The 27001-nt window shown below is 39.9% G+C and overlaps 1 protein-coding gene across 10 annotated transcripts in view; it reads left to right on the top strand.

Moving 5' to 3' along the window:
- The window catches only part of LOC133469904 (microtubule-associated protein 4), a 73195-nt gene that overhangs the window by 9297 nt on the left and 36897 nt on the right, over positions 1-27001 (top strand). For 7 of the 10 annotated variants that reach the window (XM_061757512.1, XM_061757506.1, XM_061757503.1 and 4 more), the window contains exons 2-4: positions 6903-7091; positions 12646-12696; positions 25339-25455. In XM_061757512.1, coding sequence (XP_061613496.1) covers positions 6905-7091; positions 12646-12696; positions 25339-25455 — 355 coding nt within the window. In that variant the 5' untranslated portion in view covers positions 6903-6904. Of the gene's footprint in view, positions 1-6902; positions 7092-12645; positions 12697-24814; positions 25202-25338; positions 25456-27001 lie in introns of those variants that run through there. The other 3 variants (XM_061757505.1, XM_061757511.1, XM_061757510.1) reach the window with 3 other exon arrangements.

Raw genomic sequence — 27001 nt, 5'->3', positions numbered from 1 at the left:
ATAAAAAACAGATGTATTCAAACGAGAAATGCTTTCTTCTAAGCAGGGCTGGGTGATGTGGCCTTTATTTTATTTTATTCTTCACAAAAAATTGATTTCTGTTTTTTATTGAATTATTTTTTTCATCCCCTTTGCTTATAGAAAACGTAATTGACAATGACATTCAAAACAAGTTTTTTTTCTCCCTTTCTGGGATTATCTTAATTTTTCCTGATACCACACAATCTTTAAAACATTTTTTTTCTCCATTATTGACTTGCATCAACTTCCCAAGCCTCTTCACAAGCCCCTTGTAAGCTGTATCTGGAAGCAAAAACAGAAGTAAGGCTGCGAAAAAAGGGGAAATTGCACGCACACGTATACACAAAGCAAATCAAAGCAAAGCAAATTTATTTATATTGCGCAATTCATACACAAGGTAACTTAACTTTATGTGCCTTACATGATTAAAAGCATTTAAAAACAAAGAAAAAAAACTGATTATAAACATGTAAAACAAAGAGAGAAAAATAAAAATACAATTAAAACAGCGTACAGTGCAAGAAATGTAAAAGTGTAAATGCTCTAAAAAGCATGGCGAAAACAGAAGAGTTTCTAACCTGGACTTAAAAACATGCATACTTGGGGCTGACGTCACTTTGTTGGCAACTTATTCCATTTGTGTGCAGCATATATCGCACAATCACACATTAATCGACTGTTTCTGACCTGTCCGTTTCCAAGCCTGTCTCTAAAAAGTGATTGATCCTTTAATGCAGGAAGTACATCAATTTAGTTGAAACATCAGTCCTTGATCCTCCTGTTTACATTTTAGCTCCTTCTACCTATTCCCATTGCAGAGTCAAGGAAATCACAAAACAACGAGCGAATGAGATGTTCTCTCCTCGGTTTCATCATTGAATGAAGACGTCAATTGGGTGTCACAAATGAATCATCTCTGTGGTGGAATTATTAGAATCACAACACTTTATGCTTTACGTTTAAAAGGGCATTTAATTTAACTCAACGATCAAGACTGCGAAACTGTATGCATGTAACCAAGCAGAGGTGATTGTGTTGAGAAGTTACAAAAACAAAGGCTGAATGGACTATTTAATTTGTGAAGTCCTGCTTTGCTTAAAATTCAGCTGTAATATGCCCATTTTTATACATCGCTGTCCATCCATCCATCCATTTTCTACCGCTTATCCGGGTCGGGTCGCGGGGGCAGTAGCTTTAGCAGGGACGCCCAGACTTCCCTCTCCCCAGCCACTTCATACAGCTCTTCCCATGCCAGCCGAAGGATGTTGTCTCTCCAGCGTGTCCTGGGTCGTCCCCGGGGTCTCCTCCCGGTGGGACATGCCCGGAACACCTCACCAGGGAGGCGTCCGGGAGGCATCCGAATCAGATGCCCCAGCCACCTCATCTGGCTCCTCTCAATGCGGAGGAGCAGCGGCTCTACTCTGAGATCCTCCCGGATGACCGAGCTTCTCACCCTATCTCTAAGGGAGAGCCCGGACACCCTGCGGAGGAAACTCATTTCGGCCGCTTGTATCCGGGATCTTGTTCTTTCGGTCACGACCCACAGCTCATGACCATAGGTGAGGGTAGGAACGAAGATCGACCGGTAAATTGAGAGCTTCGCCTTTCGGCTTAGCTCTTTCTTTACCACAACGGACCGATACAAAGTCTGCATCATTGCTGTCAAGGAGCTAAAATTGTTCTGCAAAGGAAAATTCTGTGTTTCCTCATTTATAGCGCCTCCTCGCTCTTTGGTGCACATTTAAGACAAATAAGATCCTCGATAATATGGCATGTGTGAGAACGATGTCCAGGTCGCAGTAGAAGCATCAAGAACGAGGAGCGAGGAGGGTTGCAATTAAGAGACCTGAGAATAGATCCACACCAAGTGATGTTCTTCAGGACTTTCTAAAATGCCCCATACCTACGACTCGGTGTGAGCAAACTCTCACAGGCATATGCTGTGGGGGGGGGGGGGAATAATCATTGTTATAGTTATAGCCTGCAGTCAGTCACGCAGTCAGTTGAGATATGGTATACTCCAATCCTGACCCTGCATTGGATAAGTGGAAATGAAACTGGATGATGACTAGGTTATGTTTTTTTTTATTTACATGTGATAATTAGGATTTGTGTTCACATTTAGTATAACCCTCCCCGCTTTAAGTTCAAAGTTAGACTCTTTACCCAGTTGATCGTCCAACCATCACTGAGACTATAAAGTACATACCATTGACGTCACTATTATACCCCAGTGCTCCGGCTATGCTCGCTCTCATAATTATAGGTTCACTCTGCAGTAATGTAGGGATATTAAAAACGGATTGCCCTCTATTTATTTTGCAGACAAAACCCTCAACTGTTGACAATGTACTTCACCAATACTTAAAGGAACAGTTACTGAAGCTGAAGACTTGGCTTTGGAATGGAGTAGTTTCAATTTGCTCTTCCCATTTTTATTTATATCTGTGGCTCCCGATAGGTGGGTACAGTGTTGTGTCCACTTGTCAACTTTTGTTTTGTGTTGCAATCATGAAACTGTGCTTGAGGGAGGTCACCAAAAAAGGATTTCTTTACATGTTGTTACTCAAGCAGAGTTTAGAGAGCTCACATTATGAAAATCTTTCTTCATTAGCTACTTTGGCACAGTTTATTTTTGCATTTATCTTGAATGATATCCAACACAAGATTACTAGAGGTCACACCAGTACATGATCCTAATCAATACTTTACCTGTCACTAGGGTTGGGAACGATAAACCGAAGCAGTATATCCATTTGTAAAGGCGAGAGATACGACTGTATCGCTAGCAGACTCCGTTATCGATACAAAATCTGCCAGGAATCCTTAGATACATCGGTTGTAGGGCTGGGGACTGGCTATCACGAGGCTAGGAATCGGTTCCCTGAGGCTTAAAAGTTTTCATGCGCGAGCGGTCTCGTGTTGTGCTCCGCAGGTAACATTATGTTTACAACCAAACACAGCAGTGGTTGATACTTGCGACGCTAGTAGTTTAACTGCATTTCTCCGTAGCGTCACTATTTCAACATCAAATAGCTTTTCAGTAGTTCAGCTACTTTTGCATCACTCAAAGTAGGAGTTGGAATCTCTAGCCGCCTCCAGATTTACGCTTAAAAAATTATTTATCGATGCATTACACAAAGAAATTCCTCTCACACCACTAACAAAAGCATCGCACACTCAAGCCTCTTTCACACAGGAAACCTAAGTCACCATTTTCACAACTTTTTCCTGGCTTGGTTTATGAGCCAAAGTGGAGTGAGGAGGTTAAAGTCAGCCTGAGAATTTGACTTCCAACATTGTAACAGAGGTGGAGCGCTGCCAGCCATGACCAAAGTGTCAAGTTAACACCAGAGACTCACTGTCCACACCCTTGTGTAGTAAGCAATTGTAGCTGTCACACCACATATCTAATTATTTATTGCATTGAGTCGTATCGACAAGGTGTCCCTCTTCAGTGTGTTCTGTCTGAAAGGGATATGCGAATAAATCCTAGGCTAAGCCTTTTGGATTACAGGTAAAAACGTCTTCAACAACCAAGAGTCCCGTTGCCTAGATTCAACTTTTGCAGATGACCGTGACCTGGATGACTGAGAATCTACACAGACATATTTTATCATATATTATAGTTTGTTTCCAGCTTGTTTCTACCTGGTCTTGCATGACATGATGTTTTGGCGGAATTAATTTGAAGAGGAATTGCATGTGCAAGACACAAGCGAGTGATTTCTGTGGTCATAGATTGATTCTAATGTGCGTAACGTTAATAAAAATGAAAGATATTCATTCAGATGGCTTGTTATATTGGTTGCCATTGATAGTCACACATTTTTGTAACATAATGCCTCTTAATTATGGAATTGAAAATTCTTTTGTGGACCCCCATCAGTCCAGAAATTCATCAATGGCTATCAAGTCACTCCCCTTTTAAGTACAAATTTAAAAAAATCATCGCCAGCACTGGCTGAGCTACTGCTGCATTGCGCTCACAAACAGTATGTTGTAGCTAGAACCCCAGCCTATTTGTGGTTTGTTATTTACAAATGTACCTATTTGCGAATGGTCTGTGGAACCTATCTTCAGCTGTTCGCTGAAGAACTCACATAGTCGTGGTTTTTGTGCTCTTTCTCTCACGAAAAAAAAATTGACATTTAATTTTAAGACCATATCGCCCCAGCATTTAACATGAGCTAACTGATTTATTATTTCAACTTTTGACAATCGTAACTGTCTTTACTTACAAACATAGCAGAGAGGCATCCTGATTAGGGAACTCTCAGGTTATTAAAATCTTTATCTTTTAATTTGTGTACTTGTTTTGGTGTGTTTCTGTTTACGTACAATAGTGATGCGTTGGGAAGCAGATTAAAAAGCAGCTTAACCTTCACCTCTGTTTTTTTTTTTTGGGCAGCCGGCAAACACTTTCTCTCCCATGAACCCAAATGAGCCAAGCCACCACACACACAACTGCGTACGAGTAATCCACAAACGCATGCGCAGACACACAAACACGCACACACACATTTTTGAAGCAGACAACACAATGGAAAGTGCCTTTTTCATTGATTTCCTTCCTTTGCTGAATCCAGATTGTTTCCGAGTGGCCACACCAAAGCTGTGAGCAGGATGTGGCAACCAAAAGCTCTGTTTCAAAAAATTTTTAAATAATAAAGGTCACAAGTTCATTACATTCATGAAAAATAAAGGCAGTGGGAGCAACTTATACTGGATCATATATCAAATTGTTTTTAGATGAAATGACTACCACCTGTACCAGTTTGCTGGTTGAATTTGTATACTATAGAGATAACACACACACACCCAGATGATGTTGGGTTAAAAATGGTAACTAGGGCAGTTTCTGACTAGTATGGTCTTTGCGGTGGAGGCAATATGCAGCAGTCTTCCTGCAACACACCCTGATGCAGTGGAGGAGCTGGAGGGGGATGGGGGCTATCGAGTAACTTAGCCCATACGCTGGTATTCAAACATGTAATGCCTCATTTTCCCGTCCAGATCATATGCTTTTAATATCTTCGTTTATAACTGCATGAAAAAGCCAAGCCTTGTTTTCTAATTTAGTCACAGCCATGATTCATATTTTCAGAGTAAGGCATGGCTATGCTACTGGTGTGTGGGTTTGTGTCAGCCAGTGAATGCCAAAAGGAATTTTAAGCATGTAATGGTAAAATAAACATGTAGTCAGTGAGTAGTCCAGCAGATGGGGCTGCAGAGTTGTATTTGAGGTTGAGCTGTCTTGTTTTTGTCATTTTATTGGGTGAAAAACAACAAGACTAATCATTTTTAGGTTTGTTTTGAAGGTATTTTTGATTTGGGTGTTGGGTGATACAATGTAAGGATCCTAATCATAGTAACAGTGCAGTTGCTACAGTTGAAAGCTATACTTTTATGACTGCAAAAGCGGATAGGATTTTGGCAGCAGATGCACTCCCTTGCATTGCCCTGGAGCAACAACTTGACCCACACCCTGCTCTGAATGACAATGAGTGTCCTATTTCAGCAAGGTAGATTGTGTGAGGTTAACTGAGAGCCTTCACAGGTGACAGGGGATGTCAGGAAGATGGGGACGATGGTGACGAGATAAATACAGACAGTAGCTGAGCAGCAAAGTAAGGTGGCAAATTGGGTACCATAGATAATCTGGCATTATATTTAAGATGGCACAATATGACTCTGCAAATTCTGTCTGTCTATCCATCGATCTATCTCTATATATCTCAGTGGCGGCTGGTAGAAATTTTCTCAGGTCAGCTATATACTGTATATTTCAGGAATGCAACTAATTATTTTAATAATCAATTAATCTGTGGATTATTTTTTTCAATTAATCAATGAATTGGACCAAAAAAAACTACATTTCCATTCCTTGAATAAAAAATGGCACATTATTTCAAATTTAAAGTGCGGAAAATGCACAATCATGAATTGATTCTAAATCAGTCAGGAAAAAATGTTAATCTTTTTTTTTTTTTTTTTCAAAGTAAAAAGCAGAAGTTTGCAAATGTCTTATTTTAATCAAACACAAAGCAAATTAATGTGCATTCATAGAGGATGACAGAAATCAGCAAATATTTTCTGTTGAGGGATTGAAATCCCGAGGATATGTGCAATTTTTAGTTAAACAAGGTCTCTAAACGATAAATCGATTATCAAAGTAAGTGTCGATTATTTTGATAATCTCTCCACACCTCATGGTTCGCTTTGATTACGGTCATGGAGGGTTGCGATTCAATTGCTGATTATCAATGCATCTCAATGCATCTTGAATTGGCACACCTACGAATCCATTCGTTGTCCCACCCCGATCAAGCATGACACGCTGAAGCAAATGATCATCACGGAAACAAATCAAGTCAATACATACAGTGAACATGTTTAACCAACTCCGTTTCCACCTCCATTGTAGATGTAATATACCGGGTGATTTAAAAGTAACTCCCTATTTTTAGTACTTGTAATTTATTTCTGATCTATAATTCTTACAAGAAATGAACATGAGAAGAAAGTGTATTGCATGGAGTTTTATTTAAAATTCGATATGGGCGCCAGCGTTAGCCACCAGTTTCTCAAGCCGCCTGGGAACTGCATCAACTGATTTCACAAGGAACTCTTGTGGGATGGAAAACATAGCTTTTCGTATTCGCCCTTCAAGTTGGTTTGGTAGAATAGACTTGCTCCTTTAATCATGGAACACACAAAAAAAATTGAGACAAATATTACAACATATGAATAAATTTTAAGTGTTTTAAAATAGGGAGTTACTTATCAATCACCCTGTATATTTCAATTATTCACTTTGGTGCTTGATGCACAAATGCATCCGCTGACAATGTATATTTTTTTTGGTCTTTTGTGTACAGCCATGGCAGAGTTCGACTTGAGTCTGAGCGACGCTCTGGTGGACAGTGCTCCGCAGCAGGGTCCAGAAAGCCGAGTGGAGAGGGATTTTGTGGCTCAGTTGGAGGCCGAGACCTTCGACGATCAAATCGGGGAGACAGTAGGCAAGACGGAGTACATTCCTCTGCTGGACAACGATGATGCCACTGCAGGTGAGTCAACATGTCTTGCATGCAATTGATTTTATGAGGAGAGACAATGATTACATTTACAAACACCATGATCTAAAAGTGAACCTAACCATAACCCAGAAGCCATAGTTGGGTTAATGGAGTAGCATGGATGTAATGATAATTATAAAAAACTTCAAACAACTGCTACTTTTACACACACAAACACATACACAAACCAGCAGCAAATATCCAAACAGAGCATACAGGAATACTCACATGCATAATGTAGTTTCTCTGCACTGTAGGAACATTTAATACAACTTGGTTGGGGACCTTCTCTGCCTTTTCTTCTTGCTGTTAATTACGCTGCATCACTTCCAGAATACCTCAGTGCTGCCTGGCATGTTGCGACAAAACGTGGTAATACACTGAAGGCGTGCAACTCTAAACTTGGACTTGCCTCTATACTGTAAATACCCCGAAAAATTACTGCTTAAAAGTCTGCAACACGGCAGGGGCGCAAACTGAAATGACTGCAGTGTCGTGGGGGGTTCACTGTAGTATCACAACATACACTTCAACTGTAGAAGGGTTCACAACAAACCAAATTTCTTTCAAAATTAGAATCATTGGTCAACAGGGCTTTCTGTCCAGATACATCATTAATAGTTTAGTGTGGTATTATTTTGTTGTCATTATGGATATGTATATATTTGAAACCCACTATGGCCATGTTCCATTTTAATCATCCATCCATCCATCCATTTTCTACCGCTTATCCGGGTCGGGTCGCGGGGGCAGTAGCTTCAGCCCAGACTTCCCTCTCCCCAGCCACTTCATCCAGCTCTTCCGGGGGGATCCCAAGGCGTTCCCAGGCCAGCCGAAGGATGTAGTCTCTTCAGCGTGTCCTGGGTCGTCCCCGGGGTCTCCTCCCGGTGGGACATGCCCGGAACACCTCACCAGGGAGGCGTCCGGGAGGCATCCGAATCAAATGCCCCAGCCACCTCATCTGGCTCCTCTCAATTTTCATCATAAAGTATGCTTAATATCTTGACAAGCAACTTTGTATTAACCATCAAGACCTCCATTCTTAATAATTTCGGTTCATCTGATGTTTAATTTTGTCATTTTTTTCTAATTATTCTATTTTTCATATTTTCTTGCTGCTTTGACTTGTTTACTGCACTACTGGATGTTAATGTTTATAGCTAGTTGTTAATGTCTTGCTACGTTCTGGTTGAGATTTGGCAGTTTTGTACAGTAGCAGCTACACTTGAGGGTTGAGTTTTTTTGTATGTCATCTGGCAATCACTTTTCCTGAACAGTTGGCCTCATCTGTTTCCTTTAAAACCCTGAGTATGCATAAGCATGATAATTTGTTTTATGTAATACTGTATGAACCGCAGATGCCCTTAAATGACGGATGGTATCAGGCACTGCTGGACCCTGGCTGCCATTCTGGATCTGCTTGGATGTCATTCAGCCACAAGGCATGTAGTCCGAGGATAAACAGACTAGCGGCCACCGCTTTGAATATACCAGCTTTCTGCTTAAGTTTTGTATACCATCAAGTTGTGTCTCTGCAGTGAGAAATTACCATCCAGATGGTCATGGGTCAAGTTTTAACCCTGCAGTTCATTATCTGACATAGTTTAGTCTCTCCACTTGTTCATGTTTCTCTGCGAAATCCCAGTTTTGATTCACTGGGTTAAATCAAAATTTTAGGCAAACTATCTATCTCCAAACACTAGGTAGCGATAACGCTCCTTTGCACTCGTTTGGCGGTGGCGGTCCAACAAAGGCATGTAGCTTGTTGCTACTTTCTTCTTGGTCACTGGTACAAATCGAGTAGTAACAGGGATACATTTATAGATATTATAAATTGTTTAAATTTCTACCATTAATTGCGAGTTCTAATGAAATATGAATCGATGTAAGGTAGATAGAGACCGACTATCAAATACACAAAGTGACAGTTAAACTGGCGATGACTCAGCTTTCAGAGATGTTGTGGCTCCTTAGACACTCGGGTCAGACAGTCAGACTGTGTGTGGGCACTGGTCAGTGACAGCCAGCTCCGGGACAGGCTGTGGGTGGTGTTGCCAGTGATCAGCTCTGGCACGCTTTGCACATTTGGACAAATGCAGACATGCTGACATGCAGTGCAGCACGGTGAGGCAGTCTGCTTGTTATTGTCCTCTGTCTGCAGGCAAGTTGAACGTTGAAAGCACACTTTTTTCTTTTTTTTAATCACATTTGCTATTTTGGCACACTGCTACAAATGTTCACGTTTATTCATGTGCTCATAGCATCTTGTATGTATGAGTGTGGTCTACGAGATATGTATCCGTGTCACTGGCATTTACTGTATCTATGGAGACAAATAGCCTTGTGTGTGTCTGTGTTCTTGCATGTGTTTAATGTACTTACACGTATGTGTCCCAGACTTTATGGTTTGAGGAACATGGCCTATTTTCCTCAAGTTGTTCATGTAAGGTACTTGTGCTCTTTAAAGACCAAGATTTTGTTTTTGTTTTTTTGCTGCATATTTTTGTGCAATTCTTCCTAAATCACCCTCAAAGGTCAGTGTCTTCACACCGTCATAGTGATCAAAGCCATGAAAAACCCATACATTTATTATGCACAGTTTAGACCATAGTATGATATTAAATGTATTCCCTAATCACTGTTTGATGAAGACTAATTTCCATCATATTATTTGAATAGCTGCGCATTCACAATTTGAATGTTTATAACTAGACTTTACACCGATCTGATCGGATTGATCGGTATCGGCCGATAATTCGCATTTTATGCTGATCGGCTCTGTCATAATTCGCCGATCCGATCCGCAAAATGCATTTACTCCGTGTCGCCATGTACAGTATATTTGAATCCAAAAACTAGTTTATTTTTAGCCTTGTCACATGTCTTTTGACGTAGTACTGTAAATATCTGACCTCCAATAAAGTTATTTATTAAAAAAAAAAAAACGTCGGCGGTGTTGGACAGACAACACGTCTGAGACAGACAACACATAATGCCTGGATCAGACTACAAGACAAATGTTGTCTTTCACGATTGCACTATGTCAGACTACTGCAATAAAATCTTGTATTCCGATACGACTACATCCTGTCTTTTACGATCACTAGGCTTTATCTGGTCAACTCAAACGCCACCGGATACACTCGTTAACATGGCGAGGACAACAACAATAGATCGCGCAAATTTATTGTGTGGGGGGGGTGGGGGGGGGGGAAATAATAAAATAAGGAAAATCGTGTGGTAGTCATCACTGATGCTCGGGAGAGAGGATGTTCATTCGCGGATTGCTTGAGATATGTTCACGTACTTTTAATACGATACAGCTCGCAAGCAGGCAACAAAACTTTCTGTAGCCTAGCAAGCTAGTGCTAGCACTAACGGTTATAGGTAAACATGCCGGCGTGATGTCGATTCATGCTCTAAAGATTCGGTGTGTGTGAAGTAATTTCATTACAGTAAAGTAATTTAATGACACTAAGTTAGCACCCATTATTTCTATCATGTTGTAATGTTGGTTTGACCTGACTGAAAACGTAAAACTTATGTCAGTGGCGCATCCTTAAATGCCCCCTAGAGGTCATTGTTTTACTTGTCTAAAATGCTAGAGAATACTTTTGAAGACACTCAGTATACACAGTACACAAGTATATACAGTAAATTAACAAGTCATTTAAATCGACACATTGCTCCATTTTGTGATCGGATATCGTTTTTTTAAAGTCGCTGATCGTGTAAAGCCTATTTATAACTAGGGCTCGGCATAATAATCAAAGGTCAGTGATTCAATCTCATCTTGTTAGTGTAAACCAATCAGAGGTTGGACTTTAATCCCATTTAATCATAATTATCAGAAATAGGCCTGTAGGTGCAGTTTGGAGGGAGTCCCCCCCCCCCCCCCTTTTTTTTTTTTTTTCTCTCCTCTGACTTTTGTGTGGAAGCATTTAACACATTCAGTGCCACTGACTTTAGAAGTCAAATATCCATGTTAACTGAGAGGGCTGGCACTGAATGAGTTAAGCACAGACACTGAGCCAAGCCACTGGGATGACTATATAGAGTGAAGCAATTATATCCAAATTATTTTGTGCATGTGATAATTATGTAAAAGAAAACGTGCATTTTTTTCCCACAATTTAAATCATTTCCTGGGTCTCTGAGATTCTTAAGTCAAAATAGGCAAAGCATAAAGAAATAGAAAACTAAACATCCTCTTAACACACTGGCTGAAACCACTCCTTCTAGGGGAGGGGCAGTTCTGTCTCATGCCCTCTGTGACAATTATGTTACCATGACGACCAATTTTGTTACCATGACTGCCAGGGGGTGGCGTTAGGGCATTGCAACTCGGTGCACATTTACTTGTTCTCACGTGAGGCAACACTGCCGCATTAGACTTGTCAATTAGTTTGCTGATCCATACAAGTGTAGCATGCTGGGACCAGACGTGGATATACCCCCCCATTTTTGACAACTTTGCAGAACATTCAAGTGTTTTCCACTTGTTGTAAGCTGAGGGTGATAATGCTATTGGCTAATGCTGCTCTGTGCTAACACTGTAGCTCTGTTTACATGTTGGCTTTGCATGATAGTGCTTCTGTGTTCAGTGTTCCCCTGCATATTCAAGATTTGCAACAGACGGCTTCCTCTATTCACAGATGATTTTATGGATTTATTTTTTGCATATCCATAGTTGTTCCCTTAAAGACTCACATAATTACTGTTTTTGTTCCCTGGCCAAAGCCCTGTCTAGTATAAAAGTGTTTCCTTTGGCCCCATCTTGTGACATCTTGGTGCGAATGAACTATGTTGAAGTGAGATGCGGAACTTCCTTTAGTATTTGTTTTTATATATTTTTTTGTATATATAAATAACTAGCTAATAAGATTTACTCAGTTATATAATTTTGCACTTGATAGCTGGAGGGCTCTCCACAGACCCACCTATTTGTATACAAAGTCAATTTTCTACATGTTCCCATTAATATTTTTTTAACAATTTTGCCTCATCATCTGCTGTACTGAGTCACCAGTGTTCACATTAGACAGAGAAGCTTACCTTGCATTGTGACACCTGTCCCCGTTTACATTTATGCCCCAATTAATGTGGTCTTTTGACTTGCGGCCTGTTTAACTCGTTCTGAGTTGGGCATACGTGAACGATAAATCAAGTGCAGTGACCTGGCAGCCTCCCACAGTCATACTGCTTCATCTTGCTTCCGCATCCTATACCAGCACCAGCCAAAATGTGCTGCTCCTGCCTGCCTTTGACTGGTCCATGTGGTATTAATAGCATTCATAGTGTAGTTGTGCCCAGTGACTGTAACGAGGTGCCCTTTAATAAGACTTGTGGTTTAAGGGTCAGTGGTTCCACTTTATTTCCAGGCTAAGTTATATTTCTATTTCTGGAATCAATACTATATGGTGGGATTTGTTTTGTTTTGTTTTTTGTTTAATTTTTTAACTCGTACAGCCCCTAGCAATCTGATGGACAGTAATCTGTTTGCTTGTTTCTGTGCTTCCATGTATGTGTGTTTGTGCACACACAGGTACAGCATTGGAAAATGGAGAACAACAAGCTCAGGGGGTGCAAAAACCTGGTAAGACAGAGCCCACAGTTCCCTCTGCCAACAGAGTTAGAACGCTACTGTCGCTCGATCATCTGCATATGCTAGTTATAGCCACATTTCTCTTTTCATTATGTCCAATTTACATTTTATGGCGTGTTAGGTGTGTGAATATAGGCAAGGGGACCAAAATGCAAGAAAAAAAACAAAAAACAGCTCAGCTGGAAATAAAAGCTATCAATACAACTGTTAATTCCATTTTAAATAAGCGTAGACTGTTTAATTTACGCACTCATGATACAAAAAATTGTACCAATCCAAGGTATGTCATAACATATGAATACAAGTTGTTGTTTTTTATTAAAGATTGTTATGATTCTTAAAGGGATATATTTTGCCAAACAATCTTTTTCTATTATTTGGGATGTTATATTGGGGCTATGGTGACACAGTAAACGTGAAATATGAATTAAAATCGTCCACGCATTCCTGAATCTCGGTCGTTTTTCTGCCAAGAGGCCTGAAATCAGGTCATGGAAATTTCTCAAGCTTTTGTACGTCGCTAGCGAAGCTTCTGCCTTCCCTTTCTGGTCCCAAGCCAGCGCTGTCAAGATAACGCGTGCTTTCACAAGTGGGTCTTCTACACGGAGGCAACCAATCAGAGGAAAAGGGGCGGTCTTAGCTAAATATGGACGAAGCGGATACAAAAATGAGTCAAACAGAAGTAGCTGTCAGAGGGACCTTTTCTGGACACTTGTATGACAAAATCAAGGTAATTTTTGCAATGAAATTGACACTTTTCCAGTTTATATTATAGAGTCACTCTATAGAGGTCTAATTAGCCAAAATACGGAACCTAAAAATCATGCTACAACATTCAGTCAATTATAGCATTCGCTAGTTTAATTTTTATTCTGCATTAGTATCTCTCCGCCTCAAATGTTTAAGTCAGGGGTGTCAAACTTATTGAAGATCAGGGGCCACATACAGCGTGATTTGATGTCAACTCAAATAGGCCAGACCAGTCAAATTAATCGAGTTTGTAAATCTAAAAATATAAAATCAAATTTGAAGAAAAACGTAAATTTACACTATATTACACAGCCCGGAAATGTTCAGTGTTCTAGCAGGCTACATGAAAGGAATATCTGATTTCATTAACATTCCTGTTTTGGCAAATGCCACGACCATGACAAATGCACTCCTGACAACCCCTTTGCGCCTTGCAGCCTCACTTTGCGGCCAGTTTATTCATGGTTTAACAAATTAGAATTAATAACAGGTACAACATATTCACATTGCAGCTTACTCTTGAGACCGTGAGCCTATTCGGAGACATAGATATACAGTAGATACCCTTATTAAACACTAAGCCATGTTGGCATGTTAAAAATAAACAAAAAACACTAATACAATATTAAGCTGAGCTTATTTTTGGTTTCGTGACCTCCTTTTTGCCTTATTCACATCCTGATTTTGGTGTATAAGGCTCCTGGGTGTCTCAGTAGGGATAAATATCGGTGACAGTGTTCTGCATGTTAAGTCGCCTGCCTGTGGTCTTTCGCTGCTTTGCATGGCATGAAGGAATGGGAAGCTTTTGTCTCCATGGTTACCAAGGTGTATATGTGCATGTGAAAGTCATTAATCAGACTTCACCAAGCCAATTCACATATTGTATGAGTGATATATGAGACTGGATTTAGTGTTTTAAAGTGAGGCACCTATAGTAGACAGGGCATCTGGCCTTGCCAACCTTGTCTAGATACATTGAATCAATCCCTCATTATTTGCAGCAGACCCTAGGAATACGAATTGTTAGGGAATTGAGAATACAACTGCGCATGTATGTATGCATGCTTTGAGATGCTGCATGTCACTGCTCAACGACATATTTTAAATATTTTATTCAAATCAAACATTCACCACAGACGTGCACAATGTACAGTACATACAGGTATATTGGATTTTTTTTTGCATTTGTTGACAACTGAATTTGTGAAACCTGACTAATTGCTTTCTTTCCTTTTCCCTTGTATCCCTTCTTTACTTACTTTCACATCAATGTTACTTTTTTGTATTCATCCTGGTTTCATATTATTTCTTTTGTTGAACATTTCAATTGTTCTTTTTTTCAACTGCTGCCATTACACATCTTTTACTTTGCTTCCCAATTCCTTTTTTTCTCTCTCTCCACAATCCCTAATGTTTCAGAGGACTAGATCCCGCCTTCATCGCTACACTGACTGTCCATCAACTGTTTCTGCTTTGATGCACCTATTTCTCTCTGCAACATTTACACAAACACTATCTAGTATCTATCCTATCGTGTCAATGTCTTCCTTTATTCAACAATGGGGGATAGTCTTGTGTTATACATCCACGATTACTACTGTAAATGTTTGCGTCTGAATAAACCGGCGCAAACTTGATTGCGCACACAAAGGCAGGTGAAATGAGAGGCGGTGGGAGAACGTTTTTGCCCCTGTAAACATTTTTGTAATGCCAACCAAATTTATTTATATGTTGTCTATTGAGCAATGCAGCTTTGAAGCTTCTGAATGATCTAAGAGTTGCTTTGGAGCCAGTCCCAAGAAGGAGTCATACCATATAAACAATTACAAAACTCCATTTAACGGTGCATATCTGCACGTGTGTGTGTTTTCAGCATACTGTGACAATTGGTGATCGCCTCTCCAAGTGCAGTTTCTGTGGGTTGACTGTCCAAAGTTTTAAACACAATGTTAGGCAGAATAAGCACATAGCTGTGCATACAATTGCCACCCCCTCAGGGCATGTTAAATTAACCAAAACATGGCTTTTATGTGGTTGCTGGCATCCCCAGGAGTTTCTGAGTAAGCAATTTAGTAATATGTTTGTTTGCCTCTTCCAATAACACTTCCACTTCCATCACTTCAAACGGGGGAAAAAAAACCTTAAATACGGGATATGAGCTGGCGCAATGTTTCATTTGCAAAACTCACCAAGGAGACTACAAAGCAGGCTGGAGTGTGAGCAAAATAAACTGGGAAATATGCTGATTTAGTTTGCTGGGAAGATTACAACTATTAACTCGCACACACACACAATCTTTTAGAGTGAGTGGACACATAATTTAACACCCGCTATTTGGAATTCAGGCCCATAACGTGCACACACAGAGTTTTGAGTAGTTGCCCAAACCTCAGCACACACTGTTCCTCCAAATAATGTGTTGGAAAATTGTATATCAGGGTGTTTTGGACTCACAGTCAGTCTTACTTGAAGCTAAAAATTTTTTTTTTTTGGGGGAGGTGTCTGTCAAGTCCTTGCCCAGTTTATTTCTTCCGTCTCCAGTGAAATGTTCTCTTGTCCATTTCACTCTCATCACCTAAAAGCAGGAGGGTTATTTGCAAATCAACGTCTGACACACGGAGACACACACAGTAGCCATATTCTTACCTTCTACTTGCATAATCCTAACTAAACTATTGACCCACAAAGTAATTTAACCACACACAGCATTTGTTCCCATGTGAACAAGCCATCCGCAATCAACCGGTATGAAATTTGGTTCCAGTAGTGGAAAAAGTCCTAACCAGACAAACTCACACACATGCACAACTACGCTCAAAGGCATGTCTGAAACCTTTCAAACTGATTCACCAATGCTGTGAGACTCATCTGTCAACACCCGGCAGGGAGGCTGTTTTTCCCTCACGCGTGTGTGTGTGTGTGTGTGTGTGTGTGTGTGTGTGTGTGTGTGTGTGTGAGAGACAGAGTATGTGTATATAAATATCCCCACTGACTGATTATTTATACTTCTGTCAACGTGTTAATTTTTATTAGAATGCTACTCATGCCTCTTGTGTTGATCACCTTTCCATAAATTGTCAGTTGCCTGAAGTTCTGTACTTCTTCCTTCCTTTGCACTAGTTTAATTCCTGAACCAAATAAATTCTACTTTAATATACTGTCATTTGACACTCAGTAATGTGAATTTTTTTTAACAGAAGTTAGTTTTCAGTTTTTTAGCATTTATGTTGCATTTATGTATGGTGTTTTTTTTCAGTAGATTTATGTCAACTATTCAGGACTTTTGTCTTAGTCATTCCTACAGTGTTTGCTCATTTTATTTTTTTTAGTCATTGTATTGACTCATTGCAATATTTTTTTCTTAAATATTATTGTAGTTGTTTGGCACTGGAAACTGGAAACAGCCTGGTAGATTTTCTAACTATATACTATACTCACTTGTCCATTCAGGTGTCATAATAATAAGAATACAAGTATATTAATAATTATGATTAATTAATAATAAAGTTGATAATTTTGGAACACAGAATTCTTGGCCATTCAACTTAACAAAGGGACCTATGAAAAGGTTTTGGTTTAGTTCAAAGCTGTTGAGTTAACAAGCTTATCATTCTCACTCAAGCCCTTTCAACATATTTTTTTTAAAAGCCTTGTTTCCACCAAGCGGTCACTTTGGTTTACCATTGTATGGTTCTCATCTGTTAAACCCTAATCAGGTTTGAATGTTCTCCACCAGGTGTGGGGGGTGACAAAAAAAAAAAGAGCGAAATGAAACTGAAATCGTGGGGCGCTCGTGTTCCACAGTATTGTTTTTAATCAGCACTTTTTGGTTCCTCCCCATTCAATTTATTTTATTGTAAAATTTAAGAAGGACGACTCTCTGTCAACCAATCGACAGTTGTGTAACCTTAGTTCACAGACGCCCATCTTCAGGAAAAAAAAAAAAAACGGTTTATGATCAATGCCTGTTAATATTGCATTTAATCAATCGCAACTGGAAAACCAGTAGTGTCCAATGCGATTGATTCAGTGCCCAGGGTTTACGATCAATATATTCAGACAAATTTGAATTTTTCACAAACTATGTTCAGTTCGTGAACAGTTAGAGCATCTCGTGCAGAATGCTCAGTTGTACTTTCGTTCACATACACATACGTATCTGTTGTTTGCTCTAAATTAGAGAATGGTATGGTTCCCAAGGAAGTACAAAGTGCAAGTGATTGTGCTATTAGGAAACCCTGGAAAGTGCTGTGGTTCCGGTGGCGTCCAATGAGTTCTTGCTGGCGGGACTGAGCACCAAGCGTGCTCACCCACACCCGGGCGCGTCGGTCGGGGGCCCCGGCATCTGCTCCTTGTTGGGGAACTATGCTGCCGGACACAAAGGTAACTTGGTTTTGGGGCTGGAACCGAGACACTGTGTTTCCTTTCAGTTTCATAGGAAAATTTGTTTTGGTTCACAAACATTTCAGTTCATGACCTGAGTCTCGGAACGAATTAAGTTGGGTTTTTTTTTTTAAGGGTTTTGCTATATGTAGCTCTACATCCACAAGCTTAGTGAAGCACACTAATGCGACCAGCACCATGACAAAAGTGCCGGTTTAGGTGTCTATTTTGGGACTCTGCCAACCCTACCGCTTGATGGAAATTGGGCTTTTCTTTAATATATTTATCTATACTGGTTGGCTGACCTTATTCCAGTGTGAACCAAGCAGGTACCCCAAAACCCGGGCCTATGATAGCACTAAACAGCTGAGTCTTGAAAGACATGATTTGGAGACGAGCACATTCCATCTCTATGTTAATATTACCAACTCATGTATGTACCATAGTGAGTAAAACCCATCCTCTTTTGGTTTTATAGGTTATCTATCACAGAGCTTCCTAATACTCTCACCTGTCTCTGCCTGCATATTGTGCTAATAAACTAAAACCTAACACACTCACCTTGTCTTACTTTATTTATTTCTTCTTCTAACCAACCTGAAATAATCATTTTATCTAATGTCTGAACTGCTTATTGTCCCAATTCTATTTCCATCCTTGAAGCCTTTTCAGAAATTGTACAGTAATATTTTCTTCTCAAAATACATATATATCGTCTTATAAAACAGAATACTTTGTCCTCTTGGATTTGGAAAGAGTGGCATTGTACAATCTAAGAGGTGAATGATTACAGTGTGGCCCAATGAAATGTCTTTGAATGTTATAATTTCATATTTTTTCCTTTGTGGCTAAAATGTTTCAAATTAAGTGTATTTTCTAAAATAAGTCAGCTCTTTAAAATGTTAAGGGTCTGTTTCAACTGATTGTAGTTCTTTAGCCAAAGAAAAAGAAAAGCGTATTAACTTAAGTCTTGTGTGATTTGCTGGGGTATTGCGCAACATGCTGATGTCGTGTTAAGCACCTGACGTCATGCCTGACAGTCGTTCAGACGCCAAACTTGTGTGCGTCCAATTTGTACAACCTTATGTGCATTCATTAAGCGATTCCACTGAAGATAACTAGTCTAATTTTCTATTCAGTTATTTCAGAAATTGTCAAGCTAAACCAGTATTTATAAATGAGTTTTATAATCCTGCGATTGGCTGGCGACCGGTTCCGGGTGAACCCCGCCTCCCGCCCGAAGATAGCTGGGATAGGCTCCAGCAGTCTACGACCCTAGTGAGGTTAAGCGGTAAAAGAAAATGGATGGATGGAGTTTTATAATCCCCTCAACTAACATAAAGAAGGTCTTGTAATTCTGGTCGCATCAGAGATGCTCTGAGTAGCTGTTGCACCTTAGCATCAACAAAACGATCACATTGTCACTGGTGTTCACCTCTGACAGCATTTGAGAGAGAGAGAGAGTTATGATACAGTAGAAGCTAAGAAAGGAAGAGAGTGGTGTGAATTACATTGGTCTGGCACCTGTATTCGGCATGTACCAGGATGGAGGAATTGTACCATTTATTTGCCCAAGTATAAATGCACAACTGACTGAATGACTGACTGACACATACACTAGACTGACGGACGGAAGGGTAGCGAAATAGATAGCTGGAATTTTGGAATGACAGATCGATGGGAAAGACAGACTGACAAGAATAAAACTATCTAATGTAAACAAGCCTAAATCTCTAAAAAGGCACCAGGTATTTTTAACGTGTATTTTTAAAGTTCTTCTGTTTGATTAAATTATTATGTAACTTTTTGGTTCAGCACGTCGCCTGTATCGTTGAAACTTGAAGTGATTTCGTACAAATGCTGAAAGAATCTCCCTTAAAATACGGAGGTTTAATCCCCAAGCTTGAGGGAGAAAAACCTAAAGCCGCCTTCTATTAAGTTGTCTCATTTGGCAGAATACTTTTCATCTATCTGAGCTTTTCACACGTGTGAATTGTGTGGGTTTAAACTGAAAAATCCTGGCCTTCTTTGTGGCTTTGTCTGTGTGTCCCAAAAATGTGTACAGAATTGATTAGCTCTGAGGTGAATGCTCAATGTGAAGCTTGAGAAAGGTTTTTGAGGATGAGATTTATTTATTTATTTTTCAGCAAGATAAAGCACCACACAACCAACACATTACCTTTGTATAAGGTGGGTTGAGGAAATATTTCCATTTATAAATTTTTTTAATGGGCATACCCAAAATATTACATCTAAGCAAAAAAATAAAAAAAAAAATAGGCACCGTTTGTTGAATTAAAATTTGCCATTAAGGTGTGTGCTTACATTGCTTAGCATTATCAGCAGTTGCCGGACCAGAACCGAACCGATGTTTTCAAAACAATTCACATGTATACTTTATGATTGCTCTGCAATATCCATAATCAAACACAGTCTTTTCTGTGATGCTGGTCAAAAATCAATTTGTTTGAATTTCAAAATATTGTTTCCTGTAGTGCTCATAGTCACCACTAAAAAAGCATTAATTGTAGCCAACTTAATATTGAGTAACATTTTAACATTGTCACATAAGTATACAGTAAGTATACATTTGCCAACCATATTAATATGTTGGAACAAAATGTGTAATTTTGTGAATTTACAGTAAAGCCTCTACCAGAAAGACATCCAAGCAAACCACACACATATCCAACGCACCTTGCTTCTCGAGGAGAAGTGAGGTTTAATTCAAAGCAGTGTACTGTATTGTGAAGTTTCAGGGCTACAGGCACACACTCACATTATTTTGCTTTTTAGGAAACACATTGGGTATGACAAGATCTCATCCCAGCACGCATGGTGCTAGAGGCAGATTACATGCTGTTTGCCAGTTTTTGTTAACGCTGTTGTCATAGGCTAGGATAGTATGCAATGGTTCTTGCATGACAGTGCATGCAAATAAAGTAATACTGAACAGAAAATGACATTTAGGTCGGAAACTAGCAATTTAAGTGGGTAATCATACCATAACCATATCTATAACCCACTGTTTAGATGGCACAATTAGCTCCCAAAATAACAGCATGGTCAACACCGCATTATGTAATTGTTGATTTGACAAGTTCACTCCAAGATCTGACTTAAATGTGGAGTCATGTTGTCACGATTAACTGACACTGCTCGCAGCAGCTAGCTTTTGTGCGCTATTGTGTCAAATGTCTGTAACCACAGGCATATCAGCTATGTAGGGTTCATTGTGTCATTTCTTGTCTCAATAAATTCCCTTTACCACACACACACACACACCCGTGAAAAATGTATTTACAATAGCAAATACTTTCATCCACTTGTGCACTGCTTCTTTGGGTTTGGTGAAGGTATGTGATCAATTATCAATTGTGTCATTCTAGTTTAGAATTCATTTAATGTAGGGGTGATTCATTAACTGTACTTAAACCTTATGTGCCTTAAGAGTAGGAGCTCCAAAAAGGTTGAGCTAAATTTGGCCAGATTAAATATAATTAGGCCAAGCTTTGATTTCTAAAACCAACAGGTAAACACTTTGCTTTACGGTGTTATTAGACATGATGGGATCTGAGTGCAGTATGTTTTGTTTGGAGTCATTGTCTTGTTGAAACACTATCAGGCAAATTTCCTTTTCGGCACAACACAACGTGACCTCGTCTAGTATTCTGATGTATTCAAAGTGATCCATGATCCCTGGTAGGCATAACACCATCGTATGATGTGCGCGCCACCGTGCTTCACTTATTTGGATCACTGATGTCAATCTCAAATGGGTGTGATGGTTCATTTACCATATGATCCTAATTAAAGGAAAATTACTGAAGGAGATTGTTCCACAATATTAAGCAAGTCACAGTTTTCTTCAGTTTTCCTTCCCAGTGAAAAATTAACACTTTTGAGCCACAGCTGGACTATGCTGTCTGAAACACTACCAGGTCAAAGCAAAAAGGTATGCAGAGCTTTTAACTCTCCCCCCTTCATCATGATAACAAAAGCCATACTCGCCATTGGTTTCCCAGTACCGCAGGCAGAGTAAGCAGACGCTGATTTTCTGTAAAAAAAAAAAAAAAAAGGGGAAAGAAGTAAAAAAATGAATTGCCAACCCATACTCTATAGGGTTTAAATTAAGAGATTGACTTGGCCAGTCTGTGTTTGGTGTCATTGCCTGGCTGCACGATGAAGGCTCGCCCGATCGTTTGATCGCATCTTTTCTTTAAATTTCTGCAGACTTCTGAATTCATTTTGCTGCTGTATTCATTTGTTACAGCAATGAATATCAGTGATCCCGTCCCAAAACAAGACATACATGACCAAGCCATGACATTGCCAATATGTTCCACAGATGAGCTTGTACAGTATGTTTTACGATCATGAGGTGATCCTTTTTTTCTTCTAAGTTTAGCCTTTCCATCACTTTAATAATCAATACATACATAAGTCTCCCAGAATTTGTTTGGGCTTGTATTTGCACTTTTCAGCAAATTCCAATCTGGCCTTATTCTTCTTGCTAATGAGTGGTTTGCATCTTACTCATTGTATCTTTAGTCATTCAGTATTCTGCCCTCTTTTTATTGATACCTTTGCTCTTGCCCTCTGGAGGCGATTGCAGATGTCACCAATAATTGATTTTGGGCCTTTACAGCAGTCATCAACTGTCTTTGTTTTCCCGGGTGCACCCCTTAAACATTTGTTACTTTGTACACCAGGGGTTTCTTTCTTCTTGAGGGTATTCCAAATGGTTGCACTGCTATGGCCAATATTTATAGTTGTGTGTGATTGCACAATTGCTTCTTTTTCACTCATTGGCAGTTCGCTGATTTCCATGTTGATTACACCTAGTTAGTATAAACTGGTACTGTAGTCTACACAGGCGATTCACAAATCTGAAACTGAGCATAGACAGTCAGCCGTATTTATTGTTTGAATAATCTATGTAATAGAACAGATATGGGCAACAAAACATCCTTGTTAATCACGTTGCAATAGTTTTGCTTGTATTAAAAATGTGACTTCACACAAACATTCTGTCGTCCAGGTTGTGTATCAGATCCAAATGTGAAAGTTGAAATATTGATCTCTTCATCTTTTGATGTGAAGCCCAAATGTTTTCAGTCTACAACAACAAAAAATTAATCTGCTTTACTGTTCCAATACTTATAGATGTGAGTTTATGTGCGAACACACCCATGTACTGGAAAAAAGAAGGCTTAGGACTCCATATGAATGATGTTGAAGAGTGAATTCTGTACGATGTTGAGGAGTGAATTCTTTACAGGTACCAGCATCCAGGTAATGGTTGACATAAAGTAAGGATAAGTAGCTGTTGATTCAAAGTGATTCTGGCTACAGGATGACATTATCAAATGAACAGGAGTGTATAGTTGTCATCTTAAAAGAATTGCAGTCTGTCCCTTTGATGAAGCGTCACAGTGTGCCTGTGGTGGTGTGGCAACCCTGACACAAGGGGCAAGGCAAGAGCAGGGTGAGACTGAGGTCAGCTGGAGGACATTCAACTATCCTGCTGGCTTATCCCTGATTATATTCTTCTGGTAAAACTAACCACTGGGCACCCTCCTGAATCTGGGATGGAAATGGTTTGAATCCTTCCTGGGTTTGGTATACTGTGTCTATGGGGAAATATGCAATTTTATTATTAATTTAGTATATTCAAAAATCATTGTTATTTCGTATGTTAGCAGACCACATCCTTGTTTAATGAGGATTAGCTAAATGACAGGTCTGTACACTTGTCAATTTGTGGTAAGCGAAAGGTTTCATCAAGACTTAAAGCATTTGTGGCCTGTTGTATTTGTCTGTTTCTTTATCCGTTTGATAGTTAGCAGGATTTATGTTTCTACCATTTGCTTTCTGGGACAGTGGGAATGGTTTCATTGTGACTCAAATGCAAAAGAATGTGATGAAATAAAATTCCTCATCTGAATTTTCATCCACAATTTTGGCAAATTTTGGATTCTTCCATCCTCTCCATGTAGTTTCATAGAAATGGATTGTGTAGATTTTGTGAAGTTCTGCTAATTATAAATCTAACGAACCAACCAAAACATAGTGATTAAAACAATACTCTACCTCTCAAATTTCCAGTTGTCATAAATTAATAAGGACTTCACTATTGCATACCAATAAGCTAACTTCAGCAAAGAACCGTAACACCCATAAAGTGCACGGCAAACGATTGGGATCTCGTCGATCAGGCCTTCTTTCTCTGATTCACTGTTTTTCCTCTGGCGCTGTGTTTTCTTAAAAAACCAGAGAGGGATGATTCCCCAAACCCCCCCCAGATCATATTACTAATGTACTCCTGTCAGGTCATACTGATAGTTTTAACAAATATTATTACAAACTCCCACTTTTAACTAAAGGGGTAAAAAAAAAAAAAAAAAAGAGACAATTTGTCCAGTTGGCCCTGACTGTCCTTACAGCGTGGCTTAGCGTGATGTCAGCAAGTCAGACAGCTCAGCATCCGCCTGCTTCCTGCCATCTTTCCACTTCAACAATTTCATGAGACACATTGTTGACTGTACTCTTGGAAAATAATTTTTTATGTCTTCCCAGAAAGACTCTCAAACATGCGCACGTTACTTTGAAAGCTAGAGGATACACTTTCTTGCCCCCGTGTTTCATAATCAATCAGTGACCCTGTCCAATAAGCTTCTTGCCTTTTGTTGAGCCAAACAATAAGCCCCTTTCCATGGCTCCTTTGCATGTCTGTATGTGGAAGTGTTTGTGACTTTGGTTGGCATCCTGTCTGTTCGCTTCACTGTCATCCTGTGGATGCTGCTGGGAGAGGATTGCCATTGGCGCCTCCCTCCTTCTCTCTTGTGCCCTCCTCCCATCATGTACGCCCTTCCTGCAGATTCTCATTCTTAATATCCCCAATAACATGTTGTTACGGTAGTTTAGTCTACCTCATCTTTCTCACTATCCCCTTCTTTTCTTTCCAACCATGTATTTCTTCCTTCCTCTTCTCCTGACAGTCAAATCGATCATCTAGCATTATGGAATCAACTAGTCAGGGGTCTGATCCCTGCACTCCATTCAGGACCAATGGATGGAGACTGGATAGGGTTGAGTTTACTAGTCAGGAAGGCAAGGGGAGGTACTAATGGCCACGACCCGGGACGTCACACCCAACCCAGACGCCCTGACTGCAATCGCACTCTTGTTTTTGTGTGTGCGTTTGTGTGTGTGCATGCGACTGGGGGTTCAACGTGTTAGTGGCTCAGACAGCTGAGGCTGCAGTGGAGACTAAGACAAAGGCACTCACCCGCATATAAGAAATATCCCTGAACAATCAGTTAAATGGAACAGGGACATCATTTGGGAGACCATTTGCCAGGTGAGAGTTTGGGTACAGAATCAACTATTTCTGACGGTTGATATTTTGTAAATGCCTTAACAACCAGTGTGCGTTTGGACGAACGCATGCTCTCTACAACAACACTTAAACCAATGTTGTTGTCTGTGTTACTGCAGGTTTTAAACTGACCACAGGGGGGCAGACATCAATGTCGTCGCTCCCAGAACATCGGGGAGAGGCGCAGCCACACAAACTTGACCACCAGCAGTTCTTGGCAGCAGACTTCTTATCAGGTATGAAAGGAAGAATCTTTTTTTTTCTCAGTGTGTGAGAAATAGTATAATCCCATACTAATGGAGATCATTTCTGTATACTTGTTGTCCCTTGTAAATAACATCGATTCTAAATATACCAAAGTTTCAGAACTGTAATACCCTCACTAAATGCAGCAGTTAGGAACTTGGGACAATATTTGAGATGTTTTTTTATTTATTTTACCTGTATTACATGCAAACAGGGTTGTGCTCCTGAGCTTAGGTCATTGTGCGCGTTGTTCATAGGCACATCAGCAGTGCTAAGGAGGCAAACTGGTATTGGTATACTGTCAACGCGTCCTGATATCCACATGACAGGTCCTTTGTGCTGAGGTGGTGTCAAAGCTAACAGCTTCTTTGCTTTCAGCGAAATATTTAAAAAGATTTGACTTCAACAGTATCTTCCTCTGTCAAGAGTTTTTTCCTCCATAAATTCAAATCCTCAAATGGTCTTGATTAAACCTTTGGGGATTCTTGTCATGTATGACAGAATCTACTAGTTACAGCTTTCAACCAACTGTAACTGCTTCTGTATCTCCAAGTCCCCCAATCGCTGTTTATAAATGGTTGTTTAGTGATAGATTGTAACTTTAAACAATGGTATCCAAGGATATATATTTTTTTCCTTTCCTCTTGTATTTCCGTCATCCCTGTCGAACGTTGCTCATCCATGAAAAACTGTAAGGTTCTCATCTACAACCACGACCAGGGCCAGTTGATATGGCCAAAAATTCATATCCTGGAGTTTTTGGACTGAATGGTAATAATAAGTCAATATACATACTTTTATTACTTCATTTGTAACATGTTAAAATTTATTCAAAAGAGCATGTAAGATGTAAGATTAATATGCAGTTGCCCATCAAACAGATATTGATGGTTGAATACAATGAAACAATACAATTTCTTTGTTTTTAACAATAGCAGTGATGGAGTGCAATTACAGGATTTCCTTTCCTGTAAGTTATTCGGTAATGTAAACAACAGTACAAATCCAAACCGTAACAAAATATTACAGAAGATAACAGCCTAATACTTAAAAAGTAAATAAATAGTTGCCTGCTGTTATACTCTTTATCAAATTATAAATAATAAAACATTGACATACTTAGTCTCTCCTTGAGCCGTCACCTTATCGTGGTGGAGAGGTTTGTGTGTCCCAATGATCCGAGGAGCCAAGTTGTCTGGGGCTTCACGCCCCTGGTAGGGTCACCCATGGCAAACAGGTGCTAGGGGAGGGACCAGACAAAGCACGGTTCCAAAAACCCCTATGAAGAATAACTCAAATGGATCTAGTTGTCCCTTGCCCGGACGCAGGTCACGGGGGCCCCCCTCTGGAGCTAGGTCTGGAGGTGGGGGTCGAAGGCAAGCGCCTGGTGGCCGGGCCTACACCCACTGGCTCTGTCTCTCTGGCAGGGAAGGAGCCCGAGCTGGTGTGTGAGATTGAGAAGTTCCGACGAGATATAGTCGGACTCGCCTCCACACACGGCTTGGGCTCTGGTACCAGTCCTCTTGAGAGGGGTTG

The sequence above is a fragment of the Phyllopteryx taeniolatus genome, chromosome 20 (assembly GCF_024500385.1).
Source record: "Phyllopteryx taeniolatus isolate TA_2022b chromosome 20, UOR_Ptae_1.2, whole genome shotgun sequence".
NCBI lineage: Eukaryota > Metazoa > Chordata > Actinopteri > Syngnathiformes > Syngnathidae > Phyllopteryx > Phyllopteryx taeniolatus.
The sequence above is the reverse complement of the archived record's forward strand: the minus strand, read 5'-3'. Positions and strand labels throughout refer to the sequence as shown.